Here is a 24605-nt window from a genome sequence, read left to right as displayed (position 1 = left end):
TTCTTCTGATCCCATCTTTGCATACACTCGCAGCAAAAACATCAAAGATTTATTGTCAGCTACACCCATGATTGCAGACGTTGAGCACAAAGGCATGCAGAAATGTCAGAACTGTGTCAATTGCCACAATGTTATCACTGGCAATGTCATTCACCACCCACGGTCAGGTAAAACCATTCAACTTAGATATACTGGTACATGTGACACTACCAATGTTATCTACACCATTAAATGCCCTTGCGGACTAATGTATGTGGGGAAAACTTCCCGAAAAGTGAAAGTGAGGATCTCAGAACATAAAAGTTCTATCCGAACTAGAAGTCTCAAATCCCTTCTCACATCACATTGGCTAGAACATCACCACACCATCGCACAACTAAGATTCACCATCCTCGAGATGATGCCCCGTAACACACAGATCAATACAGAAAGGCTTTTATCTCAGAGAGAAGTTTGGTGGACCAAGTTTTTGCAGACTTTGTTACCATTTGGGCTCAATGATAAACTTGAAATGCAATGTTTCTTATAAAAACACGCCAGTAACTGTCATCTTATTTCCAGAAATGTTTGTTCTCTCCAGCTATAGCCACTTTTTCTTCCTTCATGTACATTTTTCTATAGTCCTGTCTCTCCTCAGCATTACCAGTATTTTGTTTCCACTTTCTCAGCACAGATTGTACGTTTTTTTCAGCTTGAACAAAACTATTCTTCCATTTTCTGGGATCCTCAATTTTATTATTCCTCGTTGTTTTTCTTTTCTATTTCACTAGCACACTTCAGCTGTCTTCTGCTATTTGGGAATTATTACCGTGTAGGTTCTGCATGTCCCAGCCACTTTTCCATGTTATTATCTCCCTAGAACCACTAATCCGCGATACACTCCACTGGTTCTCCAGACCCCCACAATTCCACATAATTTCCACATGTTCATGATCATTTACCTCCATTACATGTTCTCGTGGTTTTCACTATTTCAGCCAGTGCTCGGCTCGATCCCGTAGCACTAGCTTGTGCATTCAATCCCGAAGGCATCATCAGTCCCATTTCCATGATTCTTACTCATACCTATCACGTGATCACGCACGCGCATTTAACTTCCTGGTACAGCGCGGCTCGGACGCTCACCTCTTCGGATGTTCATAGGAGCTGCGACCGGTTTTCTCCTCGCTTGTCAAGCACGCCTGGTAAGCAGTCTGCACAGCGCCCTGCTCGTTGTTTTTACATGGTTTTCATTTGTATTCTGACTGGTTCCCTCTTCGGTTGCAGAGCTTGTGGAGCTTTCATCGACGCGATGGTTTACTCCACTCGCATTTGAACACACTCCCATTTCCCTGGATATTCGTGCCACAGTATTCCTCCACCATAGTGGTTCGCTTTCATCTGAATCTTTTCCAGTAAGTCCCGACTTTATCGCTAATCCCTGACTTCATTGTCAGTTTCATTTTATTTTTCACTGATGGCTTCCTTTTTTCCTTTATCAGATACACAGTCTCAGCCTAGCCTCTCCAGCTACTCCTGTGAATTCCGTCTCTGTAACAGTCGTTTCACTCATCCAGCAAGAACCTTTCAGGTCCTTATCAGTACATTATTGTCATCACTCACATGTCACCTTGCCTCTTCTTATTTATGCTCTGGGAGTTGCACTTTAATGATTAGATGTTTGACAGTCACAATCACTTTTTCACTTCTTGGGTGCGGTTCTTAAAGCCCAAACAGCATAACATTTGGTTCATTTCCAGTATTGCTCAAGCTTGAAACAGATCAGTATTGTTTCCGCTTTGGCCATAAATGTGTTGCACCCTGTATTGTATCGCCATCGCCAATTCATGTTATATTAAGATATCTCTTGTAGATACAGGTTTGTAATTTATTCTTTTTTCTACAGCTGCCCCTGAAGAAGGGATGTAAAGCATCCCGAAATGCATTGGGCTTCCTTGCAAGAACTGACGACTAAGTTCTCTGCCCTAGCGCAGATGTTTTGATAGCATTAATGTGGTTTTCCTTTTGAGCTATTCTCAATTAATGTCTTGTACACCTTTAAGTTTCTTAAGTAATTGACTGACAAATACAGTTGTTTACAACAAGTTTTCATGATTCAATGAATTATCAAATCGTTACATCATTCAGTTCGTTTACTGCTTTGTTGAGTTTTGATTCTAAGTCAGATAATATGTTGTAATCGTGTTTCACATTCACCCAGCAGTGCACTCAGTATACTGGTGTATGTACACCAGCAGTTTTCACGTTTAGTTACGAGGTGGGCTACCTCGCGTCTGAGTTGCACGCTTCATCTATTCATTGTAACTAAATTTATTATCAATTTTTGAAATTTGGTGTGCGCTATCTTACACAGAATTTGATATTGTTCCAGGCACTTCCCACTCTCGCTTGGGCTTTGAGCGGCATTTGCATTTCTTTGTTTTTTAATGTTCGCTCCGATCGTGGATGCTTTACACGCGTTCCCTACATCACGTCTCATTGTAATTGTGTTTCCTGAGCATGGGTCCATTCTCCAAGGGTGACTGATTAATACTCCTTTTTAGGCCTCGCCTGAGCCAGCGCGCATGCGCTGACTGCAAGACATTTAGTAAGGGCTTTAAACTTTGGAACGCACACTCGTGCGTGTGCTTTTGTTTTCTTCACCCGCTATTGGCCTTTGCATGCGTCTTTTTAAGAAAGACAGCACGCAATTGGCCAAAGGCGGCTGCATGTCCCGCCGTCTCTCTGCCCTGGCCTAGGGTCCGCGGGAGCGAGCGCGGCTTTCCTCCCTCATCATGGCTCATTAAGCACAGCGTGCACTTTCAGCTCCAAACACGGTCGCTTTCACTGTCGCATACCGCGCTTGTTTTATTTATTTATTTACTAGAGCGCCGTAATGCCTTTCTGCACAGAACACCCCTCCCACCTCCCAAACATCAACCAGAGTGATGCCGTGTCTTGTTTCTTTTCTTTGTGAGCCAATCTCACTGCAGGCACGACGTATTTCTTTTTATTAACGGAGCATTGTTCTTTAATGCGCTTTCAATTTTAAATGCAGTACTGGGCTGTACAGAGCCCTCATTGCTGTGCGTGCGCTACATGAAGGGATATTTGTTTGTGTAGTGTGCAGTACTGGGCTGTATGGAGCCCTCATTGCTGTGCGTGCGCTACATGAACGGATATAATAGGCTCTTGCTCTACAAGGTCTGCTAGCTGTTTGTTTTGCAAATTCATACAGCGCAAACTGAAATCAAGAGTAGTAGAGACCTTTACAAGACACCCAGTTACATTACACAAGAGCACATTCACACAGGAACACATTGCCTTTTAGAAGGCACGGGAGATTAACTAATTTTCCCAGAATCACACATTGGTAAGTCAACGCCGTGACTCGAACAACACCAGCTTCGGCACGCGGTCATCATGCGTAATTAATCAATTAATCGCACGTGATCACCATGCATGATTAACCAATTAATCTTCCCTAGCCCCCTGTTTACTAAAAATCTGTTTTGTGTTCTATCTACTCGCCGTCTTTTTGTATCTAATATTCGGCCTCTTTCTGCTCTCCCATGTGCCCCCTTTGAGAACCTCCTCTCCATCCGCATTCTGCCAGCACCCTCCTACCCAATAGTCGTCCACCACGTCCAACACCACCACCACATCCACTACCACATTCACCACCACCACCATGTCCACCATGTCCACCACATCCACCATCACCACCACATCCACCACCACCACGTCACCACCATGTCCACCACGTCTACCACCACATCCACCACCATGTCCACCACATCCACCACCACCACGTCCACCACCACCACCACATCCACCATCACCACCACGTCCACCACCACCACGTCCACCACCACCACATCCACCACCACCACCACCACCACGTCCACCACCAACACGTCCACCACCACCACCACGTCCACCACCTCCACGTCCACCGCCAACACCACCCCCACGTCCACCACCACCACCACGTCCACCACCACCAAGTCACCACCACATCCACTACCACATCCACCACCACCATCACGTCCACCACCACCACGTCCACCACCACATCCACCACCACGTCCACCACCACCACATCCACCACCACCACCAAGTCCACCACCACCATGTCCACCACCACCACGTCCACCACCACCACCATGTCCACCATGTCCACCACCACTACCATGTCCACTACCACCACCACGCCCACCACCACCACCACATCCACAACCACCACCACATCCACCACCACCACGTCCACCACCACCACATCACCACCACCACCACGTCCACCGCTACCATGTCCACCACCACCACATCCACCACCACGTCCAGCAGCACCACTTCCACCACCACCATGTCCACCACCACCACGTCCACCACCACCACCACGTCCACCACCACCAAGTCCACCACCACGTCCACCACCAGGTCCACCACCACATCCACCACCACCACCACAACCACCACCACGTCCACCACCACCACATCCACCACCACATCCACCACCATCACCACAACATCCACCACCACCACCACGTCCACCACCACCACCATGTCCACCACCACCACATCCACCACATCCACCACCACCACGTCCACCACCACGTCCACCACCACCACATCCACCACCACCACCACTACGTCCACCACCACGTCCACCACCACGTCCACCACCACCACATCCACCACCACCCCATCCACCACGTCCACCACCAACAGGTCCACCACATCCACCACCACCATGTCCACCACCACGTCCACCACGTCCACGTCCACCACGTCCACCACCACCACTGTCAGGGATCGTGGTCCGCGCGCCTGCCTAGCCTACAACCCCCATAAGGCCATGGGACATGGGAAGGAGTTGCGTCTATAAAAAGATGCAACGCGCACAGGAAGCTGTGCGTAATTCCAGTTATCGAGTCCGTTGTTTATCCCGTTCTTTCCAGCCCGGGAAGGAATCAGCCTGTTCTTAGTATCCCCGAAGCTTCGTGACGACACCATCCCGGCAGACTCCCCGCGAACGCTGCCGGCTTTCCTGCACTCAGGACGCGGTCGGTTTTCCCCGCATTGGAGAACTGCCGTCATCTGCACCTCGGCCAGGGGGACTTTGCCTGAAGCCAGATAAGTACCTCCGCTCTCTGTATGGAGGGGCGATCAGCGCAGGTGCTGATTATATTTAGAGACAAGCCTAAGGTCAAAGGCCTTTAGACCGGAGCGGTGCTCCGATTCCTATTGCCCCAGTATCCGGACAGCGGGCTCCGAGGCAGGAGCGCTGTTGCTGCCTGTCATTTGTAACTACTATGTTTTAAGTCCCCTAACTATTACCTGCCAGCAATAGGGGCGCTGGTAGACTAACCCGGGTCGCAACCAAGCTGGGAGCTGGTTAATTTTATTATTCTTTTCTTTTGGAGTTTTCCTTGGGGCGGTGACGAAACCGCGGGAAAAAGAACACCTGTTTGACAAGGGGGGTTGCCCTACCTGACCAGGGCTTCCTCGTGAGACATTAACGCGGGGGTTCACCATATGGATATTGTTTGCTATAGAACTTTCAGCGTTTAGGGAGGGACAGCAAGAGTTGGTACTCTACCTACAGACCTTGTATTGTGCTGGAGTTGGATTTGGGGAACCCTTCAGGCCCTACGGACCCAGCTATCTCTTCCGCTCAGTTAGGTATGATGGAATACTTTTGCTGACAAGAGAGACAAGGAGATTAAGCGCCTGGTGACAAGCATAAGGTAGCGTTCTTCCTAGCGAGAATTTATGAGAGTAGCGTTGCATGCCTCTGTATTTCATTTTTGGTGTACTTTCTCTTGCAGGTTCTACTCCCCGCTGTTCCCTTCCTACCCTTCCCTCACTTGATCGCTCTAACCCTCCGTGCAATAATTGCTGGAGTTGGAGATGTCAAGAGGTGGATACCCTATAGCATCACATGAATCCTGAGGAGTACTAGACTGGGGACGGAAACGTAACAACCACCATGTCCACCACCACCACCACCATGTCCACCACCACCACCACGTCCACCACCACGTCCACCACCACCACCACGTCCACTACCACCACCACGTCCATTACCACCACCCCATCCACCACCACCACGTCCACCACCACCATGTCCACCACATCCACCACTACCACGTCCACCACCACCACCGCCCCATCCACCACCACCACCTGTGACAGGTAAAGTGTCACTGAAGGGTAGGGGTAATAGGAGTGTCAACCCCGGCTCTACATGGGACACTTAAGGATGCATTGGGTGCGAGAAGACAGGAATAGGGGCTATCAGTATTACACCAGACCCAAGATACATTTTGAAGAGGCGCAATGTCACAGGGGCTCCTGTAAAAGCACTCGCAGCAGCTCTACCTCACAGTGGCATACCTGCACGAGCCACTCACTCAAAACAAGCATTGACATAGCCAATAGGTCTCGCCTTTGGGACCTTTTAAATGTTTAGCCATGCAACACTTGATGTTGTTGCACCAAGGATATTGTGCTGGATAACTAAACACTTATAAGGTCTCAAAGGTGAGACCTATTGGCTATGCCAATGCTTGTTTATTTTTATACATATTGCTCTCAATTTTTGCGTGCATACAATATTCAGGTAAGTCACCCATATGTGCTCTTCCGATTATCTTGTGATATCATTCCACTACAAAAAAAAATAAAAAATTGCAATGCAATGGGTCTTGCATTACTGAAAGTTTGAGCTATTGGCGTTGCAGATAATAATGCAATGGCAATAGCTCAAACTTTCAGTATTGTGAGAACTATTGCATTGCAAATGCTTGTTTATTTATCTTACCTGCCAAGCACTACTCTTTTGAGTTTGGCAACACGTTTGTCATGGCACTTGGCCTCATGGTTAATGTAGTTTATTTACTTTGGTACTGAGCAGGTGTTCAACTAAAGGCAAGAGAAAGTTAGGCATAATCCTCCCCTCCCTGCCTGTCATAGAATTCAAACTTTCATATTGGATGTTTGTATTCTTTAGTTGCTTTTAGATGACAAATGACACTTTTCTGACATTCAGGATATGTTTGGGAGGGTTTGGGCTATAATTTATTACACAAGAAGGCCTGCAGTAATACTGCTAACTGGACATGAAAAGAGAAAGAGTGAGAGAGTGGGAAGAAATGAACAAGAGGGACACATGAAGTGAGAGTGTCCGTGAGAAAGAGAGAGATAAAAAGTGAGAAAGAGAGGGTTAATGGAGCGGAATAAAGAGGCAGTCCAAGAGGGACAGAGAGAGCGAAAAAGAGAGAGATGATAGCCAGTGGAAGAGAGTGAAAGAGACAACAGAGGGGGAGAGGAAAATGGGGGGCGTAGAAAGAAATTAAAACAAGCATTGGCATAGCCAATAGGTCTCGCCTTTGGGACCTTAGAAGTATTTAGCCATGCAGCACATCATCCTGAAGTTTCTTTCCGTTAAACCTCTAAGTGCATTTTACATAAAAGTGTCCCCAAGGCTAAAACGGTCTATCTAGAATTGTAAAGAAAATATTAACGGATACCAAACAATGCCAGTGTGACAGGCCTAGTGCACTGAGTCATCCCACAGGCTCACGAGAGTCCATTTCCTTTATTCAAGTACTCTCTTCCAGCACGTGGGAGTACTCAACCGTGTGTCATTGTTGCATTGCTGATGGGACTGCCATTTGAAGATGCTTGTCTTCCTGCTTCTCCCAGCAAATTAAAATCCCCAGTTTCCCCCCTTCATTAAATCCAGTTTTCATGGCTCCCACTTATATGTGCCCCTCCCCCAACAATAGAGTGCCGTTGTAGTGGCGAGCAGCAGTCCGGCAGTTTGCAGGTTTGCCCAGCCAATCATGGTTCTGTGACAGTGGCGTAGCATGGGTCGTACCTGGCACGAGCAGAAAAAATGTCCAATCCCTTCTCACCACCTACAGGTTGGATAGTAAAATACAGCCACAAGTGGGGTTCAGTGGGCCCCCATGAACCCATGGCTACTGCACCTGTTGCTACGCTCCTGCTGGTTGCACAGAGGCACTGCAGAATACAATTCTCAATCCTGCAGCTCTTTATGAGCTGTAAAAGAGCTGCCTGTCGGTTGTTGTGAGGGAGGAGCTGCAGCACAGGAGGGGACCTGCACAATGCAACTTCAGGAGCAGAGAGATCCAAATCCAACTACATGCCGATAAACAGCCCTGAATGACAAGCATGATGGGGACTAGGCCAGGAGTACACTTCTGGTGTTTATTTCTTCCAATAAGCCTGTTTCAAAGTTGTTACATATTGTCAGAGTAATCAACAATGGCACAGTGAGCGTATGATTTGCCTAGGATCAAACAGTTTGTTAAAGTTGGAGACCCGAGACTGCAGCACGCTGCTCCTTGCTCCAAAGGCTGTAAAGATACCACTGTATTGCATTTAGTGAATATACCATGAGATTAGGCGCTGTCTGCCCTAGCCCAGGTAATATCTACTCCATCTGCGTTTTTTAACCTCGCACTCATTAGCAGCTTTCAACATTGATTTTCAATACTCTCAATCGTCCCAAAAGGGGTGCAAAAGAATAAGTTCCAAAAGCTAATTTCAGAGAGGACACAATTTGGCCAAATGGGGCTGCCAGGATCAAACAATATATTTCCTGGTACCACAGTTTTCAACTAGCCCAGTAGACCACAATTGAGGTGGCACTGATGCTGATGGCAGGGCCAAGGGTCTGCTCTTCCCAGGAATATGTCACAGTGTTACGGACCCTGTCCAGCTTTAGAATTCAGGGTTTATTTCCAGCATATGTAAATAAGTGGTAAAGTAGAGATTAGATGTCAAGTACCCTAGTTCTATGGCTAAAATGTACATATTGGACCAAATCTGGTTCTGATGTCTCCCCATCTCAGTGACTTTACCATATTGTTAGGGGTTCTATCAAAGTTTATTTGTATAACACTCACTACCTGTTTTGAGCTATTTCTAAGCTCCCCAATATTTTCATGCAGTGGGAAAAGACATGAGTAGATTGCAATACCTTTTTTAGGATGCTGTGGCAGTAGTCGGTTATTGAAAAGAATACATAGTGGTTTCTAAAACACCACTGGTGTTTCAGGGCTTCAGACTATTTCATTCCATTTCCATGTCACCCCTGCGACCCCACCCAGAAAAAGCACTTTAATTCTGGCTCCCGTGTGACCATCCTTTTTGGTTTTGCTCTTTTCTGGCTTGACTGGATGCTTCTTTTACTGGCTGAGAAAACGACGAGGCACAGTATCTGCTCTGCAAGGACTCAAGGAGTACGCAGGTAAGCAGGGTCCTGGCTATCTGTGACCAGGTGCCACTGATGCTACTGCTTTAAGTTGCTGGTCCCAGCTCATAGCGGTGACACAGAAGGACACAAAACAATTGGATGCTCGGACCGCAGCAGCAGCGAGCACTGCTATTAGCTACTGATCAGTTTTGAGACTAGGATAAACAAGCATTTGCAATGCAATAGGTCTTTCAAATATGCGAGTTTAAGCTATCGGCATTGTAAATGACAATGCCTTTTATTTATGTTTTAAAAACCAAAACATAAATAAAAGGCATCATCATTTACAATGCCAATAGCTCAAACTTGCGTAAATACGAGACCAATTGCATTGCAATTGCAAAGTTGGAGTTATTGGCATTATACATGCCAATGTTTTTTACCTAGCCATGTTACAGGGTGCAGTACCATATGTGGCCAAAAAGGGTCCCACAGGACCTCTTTTGGCCACATATGGTACTGCACCCTGCAGAGGATATGGTAAATCCACCCTACCCATAACGCATTGCATGCAAGACAGTACCATGAGTACATTCAAATAGCTCTGTCCATATATAAAATTAGTAGCTTTGATATGTGACAAAGGAATTATTATATTCATTCTGGATTAGATTCTACTCTGTGTGGACCTGATTAAGGGAAATTTATAGAAGGTCTCATATAAATATGAGATGTGCTAGTGAGTAAATTAACTACTGCAAGCTTTTCTGAGGCTAAAGCCTGTAATCCGTCTAAAGCCTTTTAAGAAAATAGTGTTCTGTGGCTGTACTGTACTTAAAACTTAGGGAGCCAATTAAAAGATGGGCGGAAAGGGGGCAGAGCTTTAGGCTTATATCCTGAATACAGCATGTCTCGAAGAGACAGTTCAAGCGCCTCCTAGGGGAGACCTAAAAAATACCAGGCAGTAAATTGTTGGTAAATAATTATCGGCACCAGTCTCAGACCTCAAATTACAAGCATGCTGATTAAATAATGATAAAGTGCTAACCCTAGACAGAAGTTGGAGTGCCCTTCCTTCTTTTAAAGAGTTTTAACACCCTGTTGTCTCCAGATCACTCTCTATGCCCAGACTCCTCCAATCACCCTCCCAAAAAATACACTTTTGGCAAAATTTCTGCACGAATGCTGAAGCTTTTGAGAAATGCTGTGGATGTGTAGAGAATGTAGTACTGGGAAGTAGGGTGGCCACAAGTAACATGGCGCTCCGTTTAGCCTTCAAAGTCGCAATAACTGCACTCAAATGTTTCCTTGGCCTCTGCACTGCCAATGTTAAGAAAAAGATTGCCCTGCCTTTTTTCGAAACACATTCTTCTAGGGTCGGTATTTGACAGACGTAGTGGGTATTTTTACAGTCAATTCTCTTACAAAATCAGGAATAATCAGCAAAAAGTGGTATGTTCCCCAGGAAATATAAACCTAAAACTGTAAAAACGATAAAGAAAACACAGGACATATTTTAGAGCCGTCTAAACAATTTTTAAATGATCATTAAAGCATACCGAGTCTGAATTACCTTGTTAAAAATTACAGTGGGCTTTTACAAATTCTTGCTCAAATACAAGCTGCTGCACCTTCCAGAATCTCAAAATATGAATAAATGGCTGATTATTTTTTTCCTGAAGAAAGTTGCAAAGCAAACTGCTTCTCTGGTTGCCTCAAGACCTCATGGCTGGCTTGTATTCGCAAAGGACAATTGGGAAATTCATTTATCTATTGTTAGCTTTGGCCTTACAAGTTATTACATCAAATTGGAAGGATACTTCAAAAATTACTTTCATTGCCTAGTGGAACTTATTATGTCACCACCATAGGTTAGATAGAGCTTATGCCACTACACTTCCCCTGCTGATTAAAAAAGATTTGATCTGGCTTCCACTTACAATTTACCTATCTAGAACTGTTACCTCTTCCAAACTTGTTAGCATCCCCAATGTTTCTCCATGAGGTAATTATCATTATATTTTAATGTTTAGATACTAAGAGATGTTTGTAATGCTATGATATTATATATCTTATGATTGATTTCCTTTTTCTTTTTTCTTTTTCTTCTTTCATCTCCTCTTCTTCTTTACTCTTAAGAAACAAAAAATCGCTAGAATTCCTTCAGGTGTTTTGGTTATTTTGATGCTAAGCATTGCGGCTCTCAATGGTTCTGCTCACTAATCTTTAATAATTAGTTTATGTTTGATGTTTTACTGTTCTAGATCTGATCCACTCACAATGCTTTGGCGATGTATATCATTATATTCTTGTATTGTTTTATAATTCCCTTCAGTAAAGCATCCTAAACTTTCAAAAAAGACGTCATGGGATTTGTAATTTAATAGTCTAGCAATTGCAGGCTATCCCCAGAAATCTGAGTGCGTACACCGTGAGCTAATTCGAAAGTTTCACCTAGAGGAGATCACCTTTAATAAACTGATTCAGCCCTGCCAGCTGCCATCCATCTTGTGTTAGACTAGTTCCTCATTGTAATAATTTCCACGCTACACTGCAAGGGTGGAGAATAATGACTGTTGTTTTGTATAGTACTGGTCCATGTGCAATGCACAGTTAGCATGGCCCATCTACCTGTCATGGGCATGGAGCACCTGTCACAGCAACTCCATGCCCAAGTCTCGTTGAGAGAGAAAGAGTGTAGCTGAACTGCGGAAAACTCAACTGGTGCTGGGTGTGTGGAAAGATCATCTTCTAGGCCATCCCCTAGTCACCAGGGCTGTAGCTTCCATTGGTGCAGCAAGTGCAGTGGCACCGAGTCCCCGAGGTCCTTGGGACACCCTGAACCCTAATTAAAAGTAAGACAACAGGATCTCATCCTACATAGATGGTCACGTTTTTGCTACCTGTCTTGTTTTCTGCTAGGCAAATACATAAATAGAAATATAACAATTTAATTTACAAAGTCTAAAGTCTCCAGCACTTCAATGGCAATACTTCTCTGAATGCTTCTATTATGATTGCTACTGCATATTTTTGGGGTTTTTTCAAATGTAACTCCTGATAAAAAAATGTCCAATATGCATGTTTTCAGATATAAGAAGAGTTCGGTCTCATGGGATCTCCACTGATATTCATATGCACTGATTAGTCCTGACCACATGCGGGGATCCCAGTGCGTTTTTCTATAGTATATCTTCCTAAGTGTAGATGTTCCACTTTCTTCAGGAAGGCCTGTGGAAACAATTAAGAGAAGAACATTATGCAGCATGTAAGAAAGGCTACAATGGCCAAATTGTTCAGATTGTGCTTGCTACGCCAAATTCAAGCTAGCCTGGCTGATATGGGGTGTTACCCGGAAACCAGTCCCAGGATGCTTGTTTCTGGCCCACAAAGGATCTGGCCTGGCGGTTCGGGCTGGACTGTTCCCAAGGGGAACAAGGTCAAGACTGATTTGCATATGTCTGGGTCTAAACTGGAATGGCGTGGCATGCAAAACAACAATGGATTTAACCCAGATCTGTGACTGGGGGTGAATGTTTGATTCATTCAGCATTTCGTCCATCATCTGTTCTTTTTGCATTTGTTGCCCTAAGTGGGATGGGTATGCCCAGATGTGGGTCCCGTGCTAGCTACACCACCAGATTCAAGCTAGCCTGGCGGATGAGGGGTGTTACCCCCAAACCGGTCCCAGGATGCTTGTTTCTGGTCCACGGAGGACCTGGCCTCGCAGTTCGGGCTGGGCTGTTCACATGGGGAAAAGGATCAAGACTGATTTGAATATGGCTGGGTCTAAACTGGAATGGCTTGGTGTGCAAAAAAAGATGGATTAAACCCAGATCTGTGACTGGGATGAATGTTTGATTAATTCAGCATTTCGTAGATCATCTGTTCTTTTTGCATTTGTACTTAAAAAGGGTCCATAAACCAATATATATGTATATTTAAAGCCAATACTTTGTAAAACCAGCTTAGGTCTCTTTCACAAACTTTTTTTGTAAAAGTAGAAAGATGAAAGATATTAGGACAGTGTAGCCCTATAGGATGTTATTACATGATTTCAAAAACAGCATCTGTGTCTTTAAGGACCCAGAGACCACCAGTATCCTATCATGCCCAGCAGGTGGCAGTTGCTTCAGTTCTTTTTTTTTACCGGCTCCTGGTGATAGGATCTTGGAGCACTGAGCTCGGCCTTTTTGACTTTTTCTCTTCAGAAATCACCAGTGTATTTTTGTGACAACAACTTAATTCCCAAAAGAGGGTGTGGCTTGATGCCGATGTAAGGAGAAGCGGACCTCGGAGCTCCTCTGTGGCCTCCCTCCATTGCAACTGATCCTGACAAGCTGTGGGGGCCTCTTGTCGCTCATTCTGTGGCAGAATACCTGGTGCCATTGCGGGACGTCTGCCGACGATCGAGGTGGCTGCAGAATGGAGTTAAAAGCAATTCCATGCTCGGCTTGTACTCCGACCGCGGCGACCTAAGATGGCGGCCGCAACCTGATGAGGAGGTCGCTGCGGGCTGCGGTGCTGAGAGTGCGGCTGGCTCCGTCTGGGCACCGGCGAGGAGCTCCGGACCGGCACTAGAGCCGGAAGATCGTGAAGGCACAGGCGCGGGGAGAGTGTGCTGGAGTGGCGGAGCGTCGGGACCCTGCGCTGAGAGGCAATCTCAAGATGGCGGCTCCGGGAGCTAGAAGAGAGGTCCGGTGAGTGCGTGAGCAGTTGGGGAGTGCGGCGCTGAGCTGGGGACCGCTGCCTCTGGCTGGGTGAAATAACACTCCCATAGTTCTCCCTGGGACTGGAGTGGCTTCACAGACGGCGGGGCAGGGAAGACACTGACGGAGATGCGCCGAGACCGGACCCTGCTGAGAGCCTAAAGGCCTGTGAGTGGGTTTGCACCTGACAAGGAGGTCTCTGGGGGCTGTGGTGTCGAGAGTGCAACTGGCTCCATCTGGGCAGCGGGGAGGAGCTCCAGACCTACACTCGAGCCGGTAGAACACAACGGCACGGGCGTGGGGAGAGTGCGCTGGAGTGCTGGAGCATCGGGACCCGGCGCTGAGAGGCGATCCTAAGACGGCGCTCCGGGAGCCAGAAGAGAAACCCGGTGAGCGTGTGTGCAGTCGGGGAGTGCGGTGCTGTGCTGGGGACCACTGTCTCTGGGCGGGTGTTCTAACGCTTCCATAGCGCTCCCAGGGACTGGAGTGGCTTCGCAGACGGCGGGGCAGGGAAGACATCAGCGGAGACGTGCCGGTACCGGACCCTGCTGGGAACCCAAAGGCTTATGAACTGGCCTGAATGCGGGGGCGCGGAGCTTAAGTGGGAAGACGATTGAGGAGTGAGCAAAGCCTGGAATCCACCTGGGACATCGGTGAGCCCTCTGGAGTCTTGACGCCCACCCTCCTGGTTCCGAGCGGACGAGAGGTACAGGTGAGGGAGGGGACCCCTCTGCTGACACAGGAACAGGACACGGGTGCTGACTGAGAGAGGCCAGACCAGCAGGCTAGATAGCTTCGTTGGTGGTGAGCGGCGGAGGCCTCGTGGATTGGAGGGCCTTGATTAGTGCGTGCTGAACTACCTGAAGAGGGGACGGCCACCCTGTTTCCCCGCTGAACTGGCGCTGCTGGGCAGTGCATATTCCCCGCTGTGACACCTAAGGAGAACAGATTACTGCGCTGGGGTGCATCCCTGATGCTCCCAGTGTTTCCTGCCCGCACTGAACTTCCCTGTGCTCTCTACCTAGAGGCCTGGCGCGATCCAGCACAGGTGATCGAAATGGGCCGAGTGTCTCGCCGGAAGGGCTTCGCGGCCCTACATGTGGAGCCAACGGGGCACTTAACTGATGATGAGGAGGAAGGGGCAGACATTCGGAGAAACGAGGCAGCAGAGGGTCCTACGCTGGTGGACATAATGCAAGCAATCACCTCCTCGAGGGAAGCCTTGGAGACCAAAATGGACGCCATAGGGGTGGATCTCAACATGCTGAAGGACGATCACCGCAAGCTCAAGGAGCGGGTGAAAGCTACTGAGAAGACCATAGAGGAGGTACCTGACGCACTCTCTATCTTGCAGCGCTCCCTAAAACTGGTGGAGGACAAGGTCAGGATCTTAAAGGTGAGAGCGGAGGACAGTGAAGGGCGCTCTCGCAGGAATAACCTGCGCATAGTGGGGATCCACCAATTAATCCACTGTTTGCTGTGTACATAATCTTACTGTGATTTTAGCTCCATCTTATAATTGGTTTTATTTTCGCCATCGCTGCTATTTTTAAAATTGACTGTTGAATCTGTACCTTGCCTAATTTCAGAAAGTGGAAAACGACAACCACTTTAGATTTAGCAGACATCTGTTATCTGCTCTATTCACGCACAAGTCACTTTAGAGGTGCACTCTCCTACTGCTCTTCCAGGTGGGCTTAAGATTGACAATAGAGGCCGCCATCTTTGGCAGGCAGCGGTCTAGTTACCACCGGGGAATGCTCTCAAATAGGCGCGCTGCGCGGATGCGCCGCTGGCGCGCCTAAGGCAAGCCTGTCCGCGTCGAGGGAGCATCCAGCGCCAACCATGCTGCTGGTTTGCTTGCTTTTCCTTGTGGCTCTGGTCTCACCTACAGCCACAAGGAGTTGCACGCTTTGCGCCATAGCAGCAGTAAGTGTGCTGGTGGATGGGCTATTAATGATAATTTGTATCTGACTTGTGACACCTGTAATTTCCATCTACGTACTAATGGGACCAATCCCAAATTTCAGGGTCCCCAAATATCTAAACCTACCAGAGAGCACACCATTCAGGCTGCATTAACCAATGCACGCACTGTGGTGAAACACACCCAGGAAATATTTGAATTGCTCTCAGATGAACAATTGGACCTACTTTTTATTACAGAAACCTGGTTCAATGAGTTCTCTAACCCTACCATTGAACCCGCAATTCCGAGGGGATATAAGATTTCCAGGGCTGATCGTAAAACAGGAAGGGGGGGTGGTGCCGTCGTGTTCAGAGACAAGTGGGCTCTCCGGAGGGGCGAGGTCTTTACAGTTGGAGAAGGCGAAGCGCTTGACTTCTCCATTATTATCTCGCCGCATTTTACGCTGGGTGGCATGTGATCTATCAACCTCCTGGCCCCCCCGGAGATTTCCTAAAAGCTCTTGACGACATTTTTGTTCCTCTAACATTGCAATTTTCCAAGTTTCTTCTTCTTGGAGATTTTAATATTCATATCGATTGTTCAGAGGGGAGGGACACCAAGGAGCTTTATGACTCTTTGAACATCGCTCAACTCACTCAATGGGTTTATTTATTTTTATTTATTTATAAAGTTTTATATAGCGCGAACAAGATCCCAAGGGATATCAGAGCGCTTTACAATCAAACTAGAACTGGAAGGCTAATAAAGTAACAATCACAAGTTAAATACACAAATGAATCATAAAGTGCACGGAAATTCACATGGAAGATATGTTAAACAAAGTACAGTGTAACGACAAGGAAGTAGGAACAATGTCAACGGGCCAAGGGGTTAGCCCAATTACTGTAGGAGTTTATTCAGCAGGAATCTTTTGACTTCCAGTTTGAACACCGTTGTTCTGGTGATTCTGCGTATTTCAGGAGGAAGAGAGTTCCATATCTTTGGAGCCACGCAAGAGAAGGCTCTGTTAAGGGTTCTCTTTTTGTTAAGGATAGGTGGTTTCAAGAGTAAGGTAGTAGCGCTTCTAGAGGCTCTTACACCACAAGGGTTAATGCCCCTACACATCAGGGAGGGCATATGTTAGATCTGATCTGCTCCAATTTTCCCATTTGTACTTCTGAATGAACCCCTTGCGCGTCTCTCGGGGCAACTGGCGACCATGCTAATGGGGTCGGTATTACTGGGGGGGGGGGATTTCAATTGTACTAAGGATGTTGACCCGGACCGCTCGCATCCCCCTCTAGCAGAAGCCCCAGCAACCAGGCTAGCGGCGGCGAGACAAGCATGGCAGCAGCACCAGTGGGGACTGACGGACACTTGAAGGGCATCTCACCCGGGGGATAGGGACTACTCTTATTTCTCTTCTTTGCATGACTTACATGTTCGCCTTGATTCCATACTTTGTTCGCCCACAGTGAATACATAGCTAGAACAATATCAGACCACAATCCGCTGTTGATATCGCTGAATTGGTTGCGGGGAAGCCCCGCTATTCCGACTTGGCGGCTGCGGCCGGAAACATTGGAGGATCCAGTGTTCCGGAGCACAATAGGCGCAGCGATAGAGGACTATTTCGGGGTCAGCGCTGGGTCAGCGATGAGCCCACTAACGGAGTGGAACGCCTTTAAGGCGGTGATCAGGGGACACTGCATTGGGGAAGTGGTGGCAGTGCGGAGGGTACTGTTACGGGAGGTCCAAAGTGCAGAGCATAATCTTAAGGATGTGGATAAAGAAGCTCGCGAGGCTCTTGCGGTACACATAGAACAATTGAGATGCTTTGACTACAAGGCTTATACTGCTCGGGCACATGCCTACCGAGACAAGTCTGGAGCACTATCGGCATGGTTGGCCAACCCAGCACGGAGGGGGATGTCGATAATGGAGTTGAGGGACCCCGGTGGTGACGCAATGTATACTCAGTGTGCTATTAATGAGCAGTTCCTGCGGTACTACACAGGGCTCTACCAGAGTAAGCTTGCCCCAGAGCTCCCAGATGATGGGGATTTCCTGACTGTTGTGGAACTCCCCAGGATTGAGGAAGAGGAGGCGGAGGAACCAGGCAGGGATATAGAGGTGGGAGAAGTTCATAGCGCCATCAAGCACATGGCTAGGAACAAGACGCCGGGGACCGATGGACTTCCCGTGGAATTTTACTCTGCATACATCGATGCACTGGCCCCGCGCTTGGTAGCCCTGTACAATAGAGCGAGACAGGAAGGCGTCCTCCCGGCCCCTACACGAGAGGCAATAATTGTACCCCTTCTGAAGCCAGGTAAACCAGCCTGCGATCGGACTTCTTACAGGCCACTGGCCATACTCAACTTGGATTACAAGATACTGAGCCGTGTGTTGGCTAGTAGATTGCTGACCTATATGCCGACCTTAATACACGTAGACCAGGCTGGGTTTATCCCATCTCGGAACACAGCAATGAATGTTCAGAGACTCCTACGCATTTTAGGGGCCGATACTTATTGCAAGGAAGAGGCCTGTATTTTCACGGTCAACATTGAGAAGGCTTTTGACACCCTGGAATGTCCGTATCTTTTTAATGTCTTGAGGGCGTTTGGGTTGGGGGACCGATTTGTGGAGTGGACGGCGATCTTGTACAATATTTCCACTGCCAGGGTCAAGACGGGGGGGACTGATCTCTGCTACCTGTCCAGTGGGAAGGGGCACGAGACAGGGGTGCCCGCCGTCCCCCCTGTTATTTGCCTTTGCAATGGAACCCATGGTTGTCCACGCCAGGATGGGTAGACATTATCAGGGGATGCTAGTGGACGGCCAGGTGCAACCTATAGCGCTTTATGCAGATGACCTGCTTTTGTTCCTAGCCAACTCGGGTGAAGCGCTTCGGGCGCTAAAGATCTGTTAAGCACGCTGGGGAGGATTGCGGGGCTCAGGGTTAATTGGACCAAGTCGTGTCTGTTCCCTGCCAGTCCTGGAAGAGCTGATATGCAGAGTGTGGAGGGGGTTTCATGGGAGTCCAATTGCTTGCCATACCTGGGAACTCTGATCTACCACAACCCTGTGAATCTCCTGGAGGGTAATATAGGGCGGGCGGGCGGTGCGAAGCGTTAAGTGCTGCTTTGAATTCTGGGGGACACTCCCGCTGTCTGTGGCAGGTAGGGTCGCACTCGTGAAGATGGTCACTTTACCCAGGCTTCTTTACCTCTTTGGGACGCTCCCCATCTGGATCCCGCGTAAGATCATTGCGTGGCTCACCTCCTTGCTCACGGGTTTCTATGGGGCAGCGGGAGACGCAGAGTAGCACTTGTCACTATGCACCAGCCCAGGGCGGAAGGGGGTTTTGCTGTGCCGGGCCTTGAGGCCTACTATCACGCAGCGCAGCTCCAGTGGTTCACGAAATGGGCACCGCGACAAATCCGGGATACGGTGGACTTGGGTGGGCAGGACCCCAGTTTGGCCCAGCTCTCCCGGGTGCTGTTACGGTTGCCAGTGAGTGATAGAACGATTCCCCCTGACTTACGAACGGTGAGAAAATGTTGGAATCGCCTGGCTCGGAGGGCTCGGGTACATATCCCGTATGCGCCAGAGATTCCGCTGCGGATATATGAAGCACTGCCTTATGGAGGCGACTGGAGCAAACTGCGCCAATGGGAAGAAGCAGGGGTCATCACTATAGGAGACTTGTTTGAAGAGGGTAACCTCCTCCCCTTCGATGACCTATCGGAGCGCCACGATCTCCCACGAGGGGATTTTCTCTTCCATGCGGCACTGACATCAGCCATTAGAAAGCACTGGTGAGAGGGGTTGGTGGAGCCTAAGATGTTCCTGGCCTGTCAGTACGTGGTGATGGCAGCGGGGACTATCAAGGCGGTTACATGTCTCTATAGGTGGATCACACATGACTTGCGACATTCGTTGGTAGATTTACGCCGTAAATGGGAAGCAGACTTGGGGGAGGCCATGGAGGAGAAGCCATGGGGAGAGATACTAGAACGGGCCTGGAAGGGCACCAGGAACGCGCACTTTCAGTTAATTCACTTCTATCTACTGCACAGAGCCTACCTTACACCCGGAAAAATCAACGAGTACTTTGGGTATCACCCACCTCTCCAAGATGTAACCTGGAGGGGGCAGGGTTCTTAGATATGTTTTGGGAGTGCCCATGCCTGGGAGAATACTGGAGAGGGGTGAGGACTGGACTGGCCACAGTGACAGAGAGAGAAGTAGCATTGTCGCCTGGTTGTTGTCTGTTGCATTGGTTCCCACATACTGCTAAGACAAAAGTTACTAGTAAATTTATCGACTTGGGGCTAGTATTAGCAAAAAGGGAGCTTACCACCCATTGGAAGTCAAAGAATACCCCCAACCTTCTGAGATGGAATAGGTAATCAGTGAAATGGGCGTAGAGGGAGGGGACCTGCAGGCTACGAATGGCTACGCACACTGGGAATGAAAGGTCGATGGAAATGGCGCGTGCCTGGATGGCATTGGTGGACCTGGTGAAGCACCTGCTCGAGGATGCAGAAGTAGCGGTGGGGAAGAGGGGCAAAGCACTAGGTGATTAAGTCCAGCGATTCCCCGTATACTTGGACATAGTATGGGGCCTGGGAGGGGACAGCTCCGGGCTCCCTTTCCCTCTCTCCATGATATTGACCCCTGAGGTCCAGGATGTGAGGGACATGGAGCATGGTGGATGGACTAGGTGACCACGAACGGATATTTTCTTGAGGGAGCGGCATGCATGAGGGGGTGGGGAGGTGGTGGGCATTCCCTGGGGAGTTTGGGAAGAAAGGGAGGGAGGAAGCGAGGCAGTGGGTGGTGTAGTACTGTGTCTTTAGAATTCAGTTTCATTTGTATTGATTCCTCTTTACAGGTGGCATTCGCATGAGGAATGCCACTGGGATGTTCATTCTGGGAGGCGCTCTGGGACAGTCATACGCAGCCAGACACAGGTAGGGGAGGCGGTCCAGTGAGCAGACATACCTGTTGCCTAGCCGATGGGAGGTTCGACGCTGAGAGGGGAAGGAGGACCTTACCAAAATGAGTGGGGGGGACACACCTGTACTGGACTTTAATTGATTTGCTTGATCATTTGTTGGGCCCTCCGGGCTGTTTTTCCTATGTTGTCACATTGAAAAATCAATAAAAATCTGTTTACAAAAAAAAACTTAATCCACAATTTTCAACTGTCCCTTGCACTTTCTGTCTTTTTCTGACAGGAATTTCTGGTATTTTGTCAAATAAATGGAATCTTTATCTGACAAGCATCCTGCCTGTTGGAGAAAGAATGCAAAGTTAGACCCTCATGGCGTCTGCATCATCTACCTTCCAGATAGCTGTGTTCCTGATGAATGCCAAAGATTGCAGGAAGTTTTCAAGGCGCATACCCTGAGTGAAAGGGAGATGATTCACCTCCAAGGCAGAGAAGAGCAACACAGTCAGCAGACACGGTCTGAATGTGGGACATCAGAACAAGGAGAGGGTCCGTCCTCTACCAGGGCCCTTCCATCTATCTCTGAGGACCCCAGGTATGGAAGGTCCAAAAAGGGGAGTTAAGCACAAAAACAGCTTTGTCCAGATCAACTTCAAGATGATCTAAGTCGAGACAAGGTACAGCACCAACTTGTTCTCCGTCGAGGGCTGGTTCGACGTCGAGGAAGAGGCAAAGATCGACGTCGAGACAGGGAAGGTCGACGTCAAAGGCAACTACACCGTCGACACACAGACAGAGTTAGATGTCGAGGAGTGTGTCAATGTCCAGGCAAAATAAAAGGTTGACAACTGTATACACGTAGGAGAAGGTTATCAAGGCATGTGGAAAGAAGGAGGAAACAGAGATGCATTTCATCATCTTCCAATTGAATACTCTAGAGTATACTCTCCTCCTTCTCCAATAGCGTTGCCAGACTCTCCTCTGCCACCAATACCTCCTCATCCGACGCCACCACCATCTCTGCCGCCTCCTCCTCCAGCACCTCTTCCGCTTGTTCCAGTTCCTCCTCTTCCACCTGTGCAGGGCCCTCTTCCAAGGCCTAGAGTTTCTCCACGCCAATCCCGTTCGACAACTCGTGATTAGTCAGTCCGTTTCAGATATTGCCACAGATTTCGATGGTCTTCATCTCGTCCCTCCTCAAGACGCTCTCACCATCATTATGCATCTAGATCTGGATCAGGATCATGCACAAGGTCTAGACACCATTACTACTATTCCACCTCCTCTTCCAGCACAGGAAGATATTCTCCAATGCTGTTAGACTCTCTACCACCACTAGTTTCTCCAGTGGATGATGTCACTACTTTTCAGTTGGTCCTGGTAAGAGAGGCTGTGAAGCTGAATATCCCGATGTCCATTCCAGCTCCTTCCACATTGGTTATATTTGAGACGCTTCACCACCGCGTCAAGACATCTCCTTCCTTTGGTGCCGGGTCTATTGGAACCAGCGATGGAATTATTCTTGACTCCAGCTAAGTCTGCTTCATCAAGGCTACAAAAAGATACAGACCCCACAGCAGGATACACTTTTTCTCCGCTCCAACCCACTTCCAGACTCTATGGTCCCCCTAGCATCTAAAAAACATCATGCTACTACTCCTTCGTCTACTGTACCACCTAACAAGGAAAGCAAGAAGCTGGACTCAGTGGGCCGCAAGATATACAGTACAGCTGCAACCACTATGTAGGCAGCAAGTGCATCAGGTGCGACCACTAAAAAGACGGCGAGTGCATCTGCTCTTCTGGGCAGGTACGATAGGGCCTTACTTTACTTTACAGAAGTTTGCAGATGACCTTCCAAGAGAAAAAAGGGAGGACCGCCTGGAGATTGTTAATGAGAGGATGAGGGTCTCCAACTAGATCACCAGTGCCACAGTCGATTCATCCTTGCTAGCAGCGTATGAGTTCTATCACAGGGTGGTATTCTTCAGGCATTCTTGGATTCGTCTCAAGGCCTTCAAGCATGAGTTACAACAAAGGATCCTTAATTTGCCATTCTCAGGATCCGCACTCTTCCTCAGTCACACAGACGATGAGCTGCCTCGGATGAAATCTGAAATGGAGACCATCATGGTGGTTGGCCTAGAAAAGAACAAAGAGGGCCTCACAAGCCCTACGAATGGCTTTTTTTCCCTCAGAGGGTTCAAACCCCTCCCTGGTACCAAGGATGCCAGCAATTCAAGTAGCACAGGCCTTCCCAGCAACAAAAGCTGCGGCAGAACCACTCAACAGCCTGCCCGGGGGAAAAGCCCTCTCTTCGTTACCCACTCTGGTAGGGGAAAGTATTTCACATTTTCTGACAGAGGGGCAATTCATCACAAAAGATATCTGGGCAATAACTATTGTTCGGAATATACAACCAAAACAATCAAATCACCATCTACAGATGCTAAGATCTGAAGCCAATATCCTTGTGTAGAAGCAAATGAGGAACTGGCATTTATTTACAATACTTACTGGTGAAGAAAAAAAGGTCCCAGAAACGAGTTCAGACCCATTCTTGTTTTGAAACTAGCCAACAAGTGGATTTGATGAGAAAAGTTTCAAATGCTGGCACTGCTTCAGATCTATCCCCAGTTACACCAGGGAGGCTGGCTCTGCTTGGTAGACCTCCAAGATGCATACTTTCATATCCCAATAGACAAAAAGCTCAGCAAATTCCTGAGGAACGTCGTGGGTCAAGATCATTATCAATACAAGGTGCTTCAGTTTGGCCTCAAGTCAGCCCCCAGAACTTTCTCGACGTACTTGGCGGTGGTCCCTGCTCAACTCGGGAAACATCATGCTTTATCTACCTCTACTTAGACTATTGGATTCCTGTCTGCATTACCAGTGGACAAGCGATGTCCTGCAAGGATTAGGGCTATATTAAAGTCTAGGCCCATTTACACAGTTCTCTCCAGAGGATACAGTTCTTTCTATTAGAGTGAGCGGTGAAATGAATGAAATCACTGATTATTATTTCAATACAGTGCAAACATTGTGGCAACACATTAATCCACCCAACTCTTTGATCTGAGTTTAGTAGGTTTAAATATAAGTTCAAAAACAAATCAATAAAGATTAGTCTCAATATAACCGTATAAAAATACTAAAAGATCAAAGTAAGTCCAAATCTCTTTAAGAGATGTACCCTATATAGTACAAAGCAAATGATTAACTCTAAAATAATGACGCAGGTAATCAGAAGTGAAGATTACCTTGCATCAGATGTTTCTCTTTAACGAGCATGAGTAATAAACCTTCCCTACTCTACCTAAAAGCACAACCCGAAGCTAAAGAATTTGAACAAGGACGTAATCAAATTAGAGAAGAAGAAAGGTGTCAGCCATCAGAGTCTTTAATAGAAAAACTCCAACAATGGGTCAAGTAGCTTAAAGCCACACAAGCAGTAGCTATCAGACTCCTACTTACGTTTTGTGCAGGAACGCCGTGCAAGGATGAGAGGTACCAACTTCCCCCGGTCACGTATTGTACCCAACTGAGTCAAACCAGGGGTAGAAGGGAAAACAGGGAAGGAAGAAAAAAGTGTCCCACGACGTACCCCACTCAAGGACAGGACCAGACAGTCAGGCGAAATCCCTGCCAAACAAGAGACAGAGTGTGTAAGTATGTAAGGAAATGCTGAATTTAATGGATAATTGGGGAAACATGTGTGACCCTAAAGTACCTGAATAGTTCCCTTCTTCCTCTAGCTAACGACAGGTTGTTTGAGTGGGAGTTATGAATCTTTGTCTGCAGAAAGTGAAAGGAAGG

The 24605-nt window shown here is 47.8% G+C and overlaps 2 protein-coding genes across 4 annotated transcripts in view; one reads left to right on the top strand and one right to left on the bottom strand.

Moving 5' to 3' along the window:
- LOC146868106 (uncharacterized) overlaps positions 1 to 24605 on the bottom strand; it is a 230857-nt gene that overhangs the window by 196899 nt on the left and 9353 nt on the right. Inside the window, exon 3 of the mRNA XM_085608951.1 lies at positions 24264 to 24431. The gene's annotated coding sequence lies outside the window, so the exon portion shown is untranslated. The remainder of the gene's footprint in view (positions 1 to 24263; positions 24432 to 24605) is intronic.
- Positions 13461 to 24605, top strand: part of LOC146868105 (uncharacterized) — a 29355-nt gene continuing 18210 nt past the window's right edge. Inside the window, exons 1-2 of one of the 3 annotated variants that reach the window (XM_085608953.1) lie at positions 13461 to 15313; positions 21076 to 24454. In XM_085608953.1, coding sequence (XP_085465079.1) covers positions 14891 to 15313; positions 21076 to 21117 — 465 coding nt within the window. In that variant the 5' untranslated portion in view covers positions 13461 to 14890 and the 3' untranslated portion in view covers positions 21118 to 24454. Of the gene's footprint in view, positions 15314 to 21075; positions 24455 to 24605 lie in introns of those variants that run through there. The other 2 variants (XM_085608954.1, XM_085608952.1) reach the window with 2 other exon arrangements.

This window comes from Triturus cristatus, chromosome 1_2, assembly GCF_964204655.1.
Source record: "Triturus cristatus chromosome 1_2, aTriCri1.1, whole genome shotgun sequence".
Lineage (NCBI taxonomy): Eukaryota > Metazoa > Chordata > Amphibia > Caudata > Salamandridae > Triturus > Triturus cristatus.
Note: the sequence above shows the minus strand (reverse complement) of the source record. Positions and strands in the feature narration are given on the sequence as shown.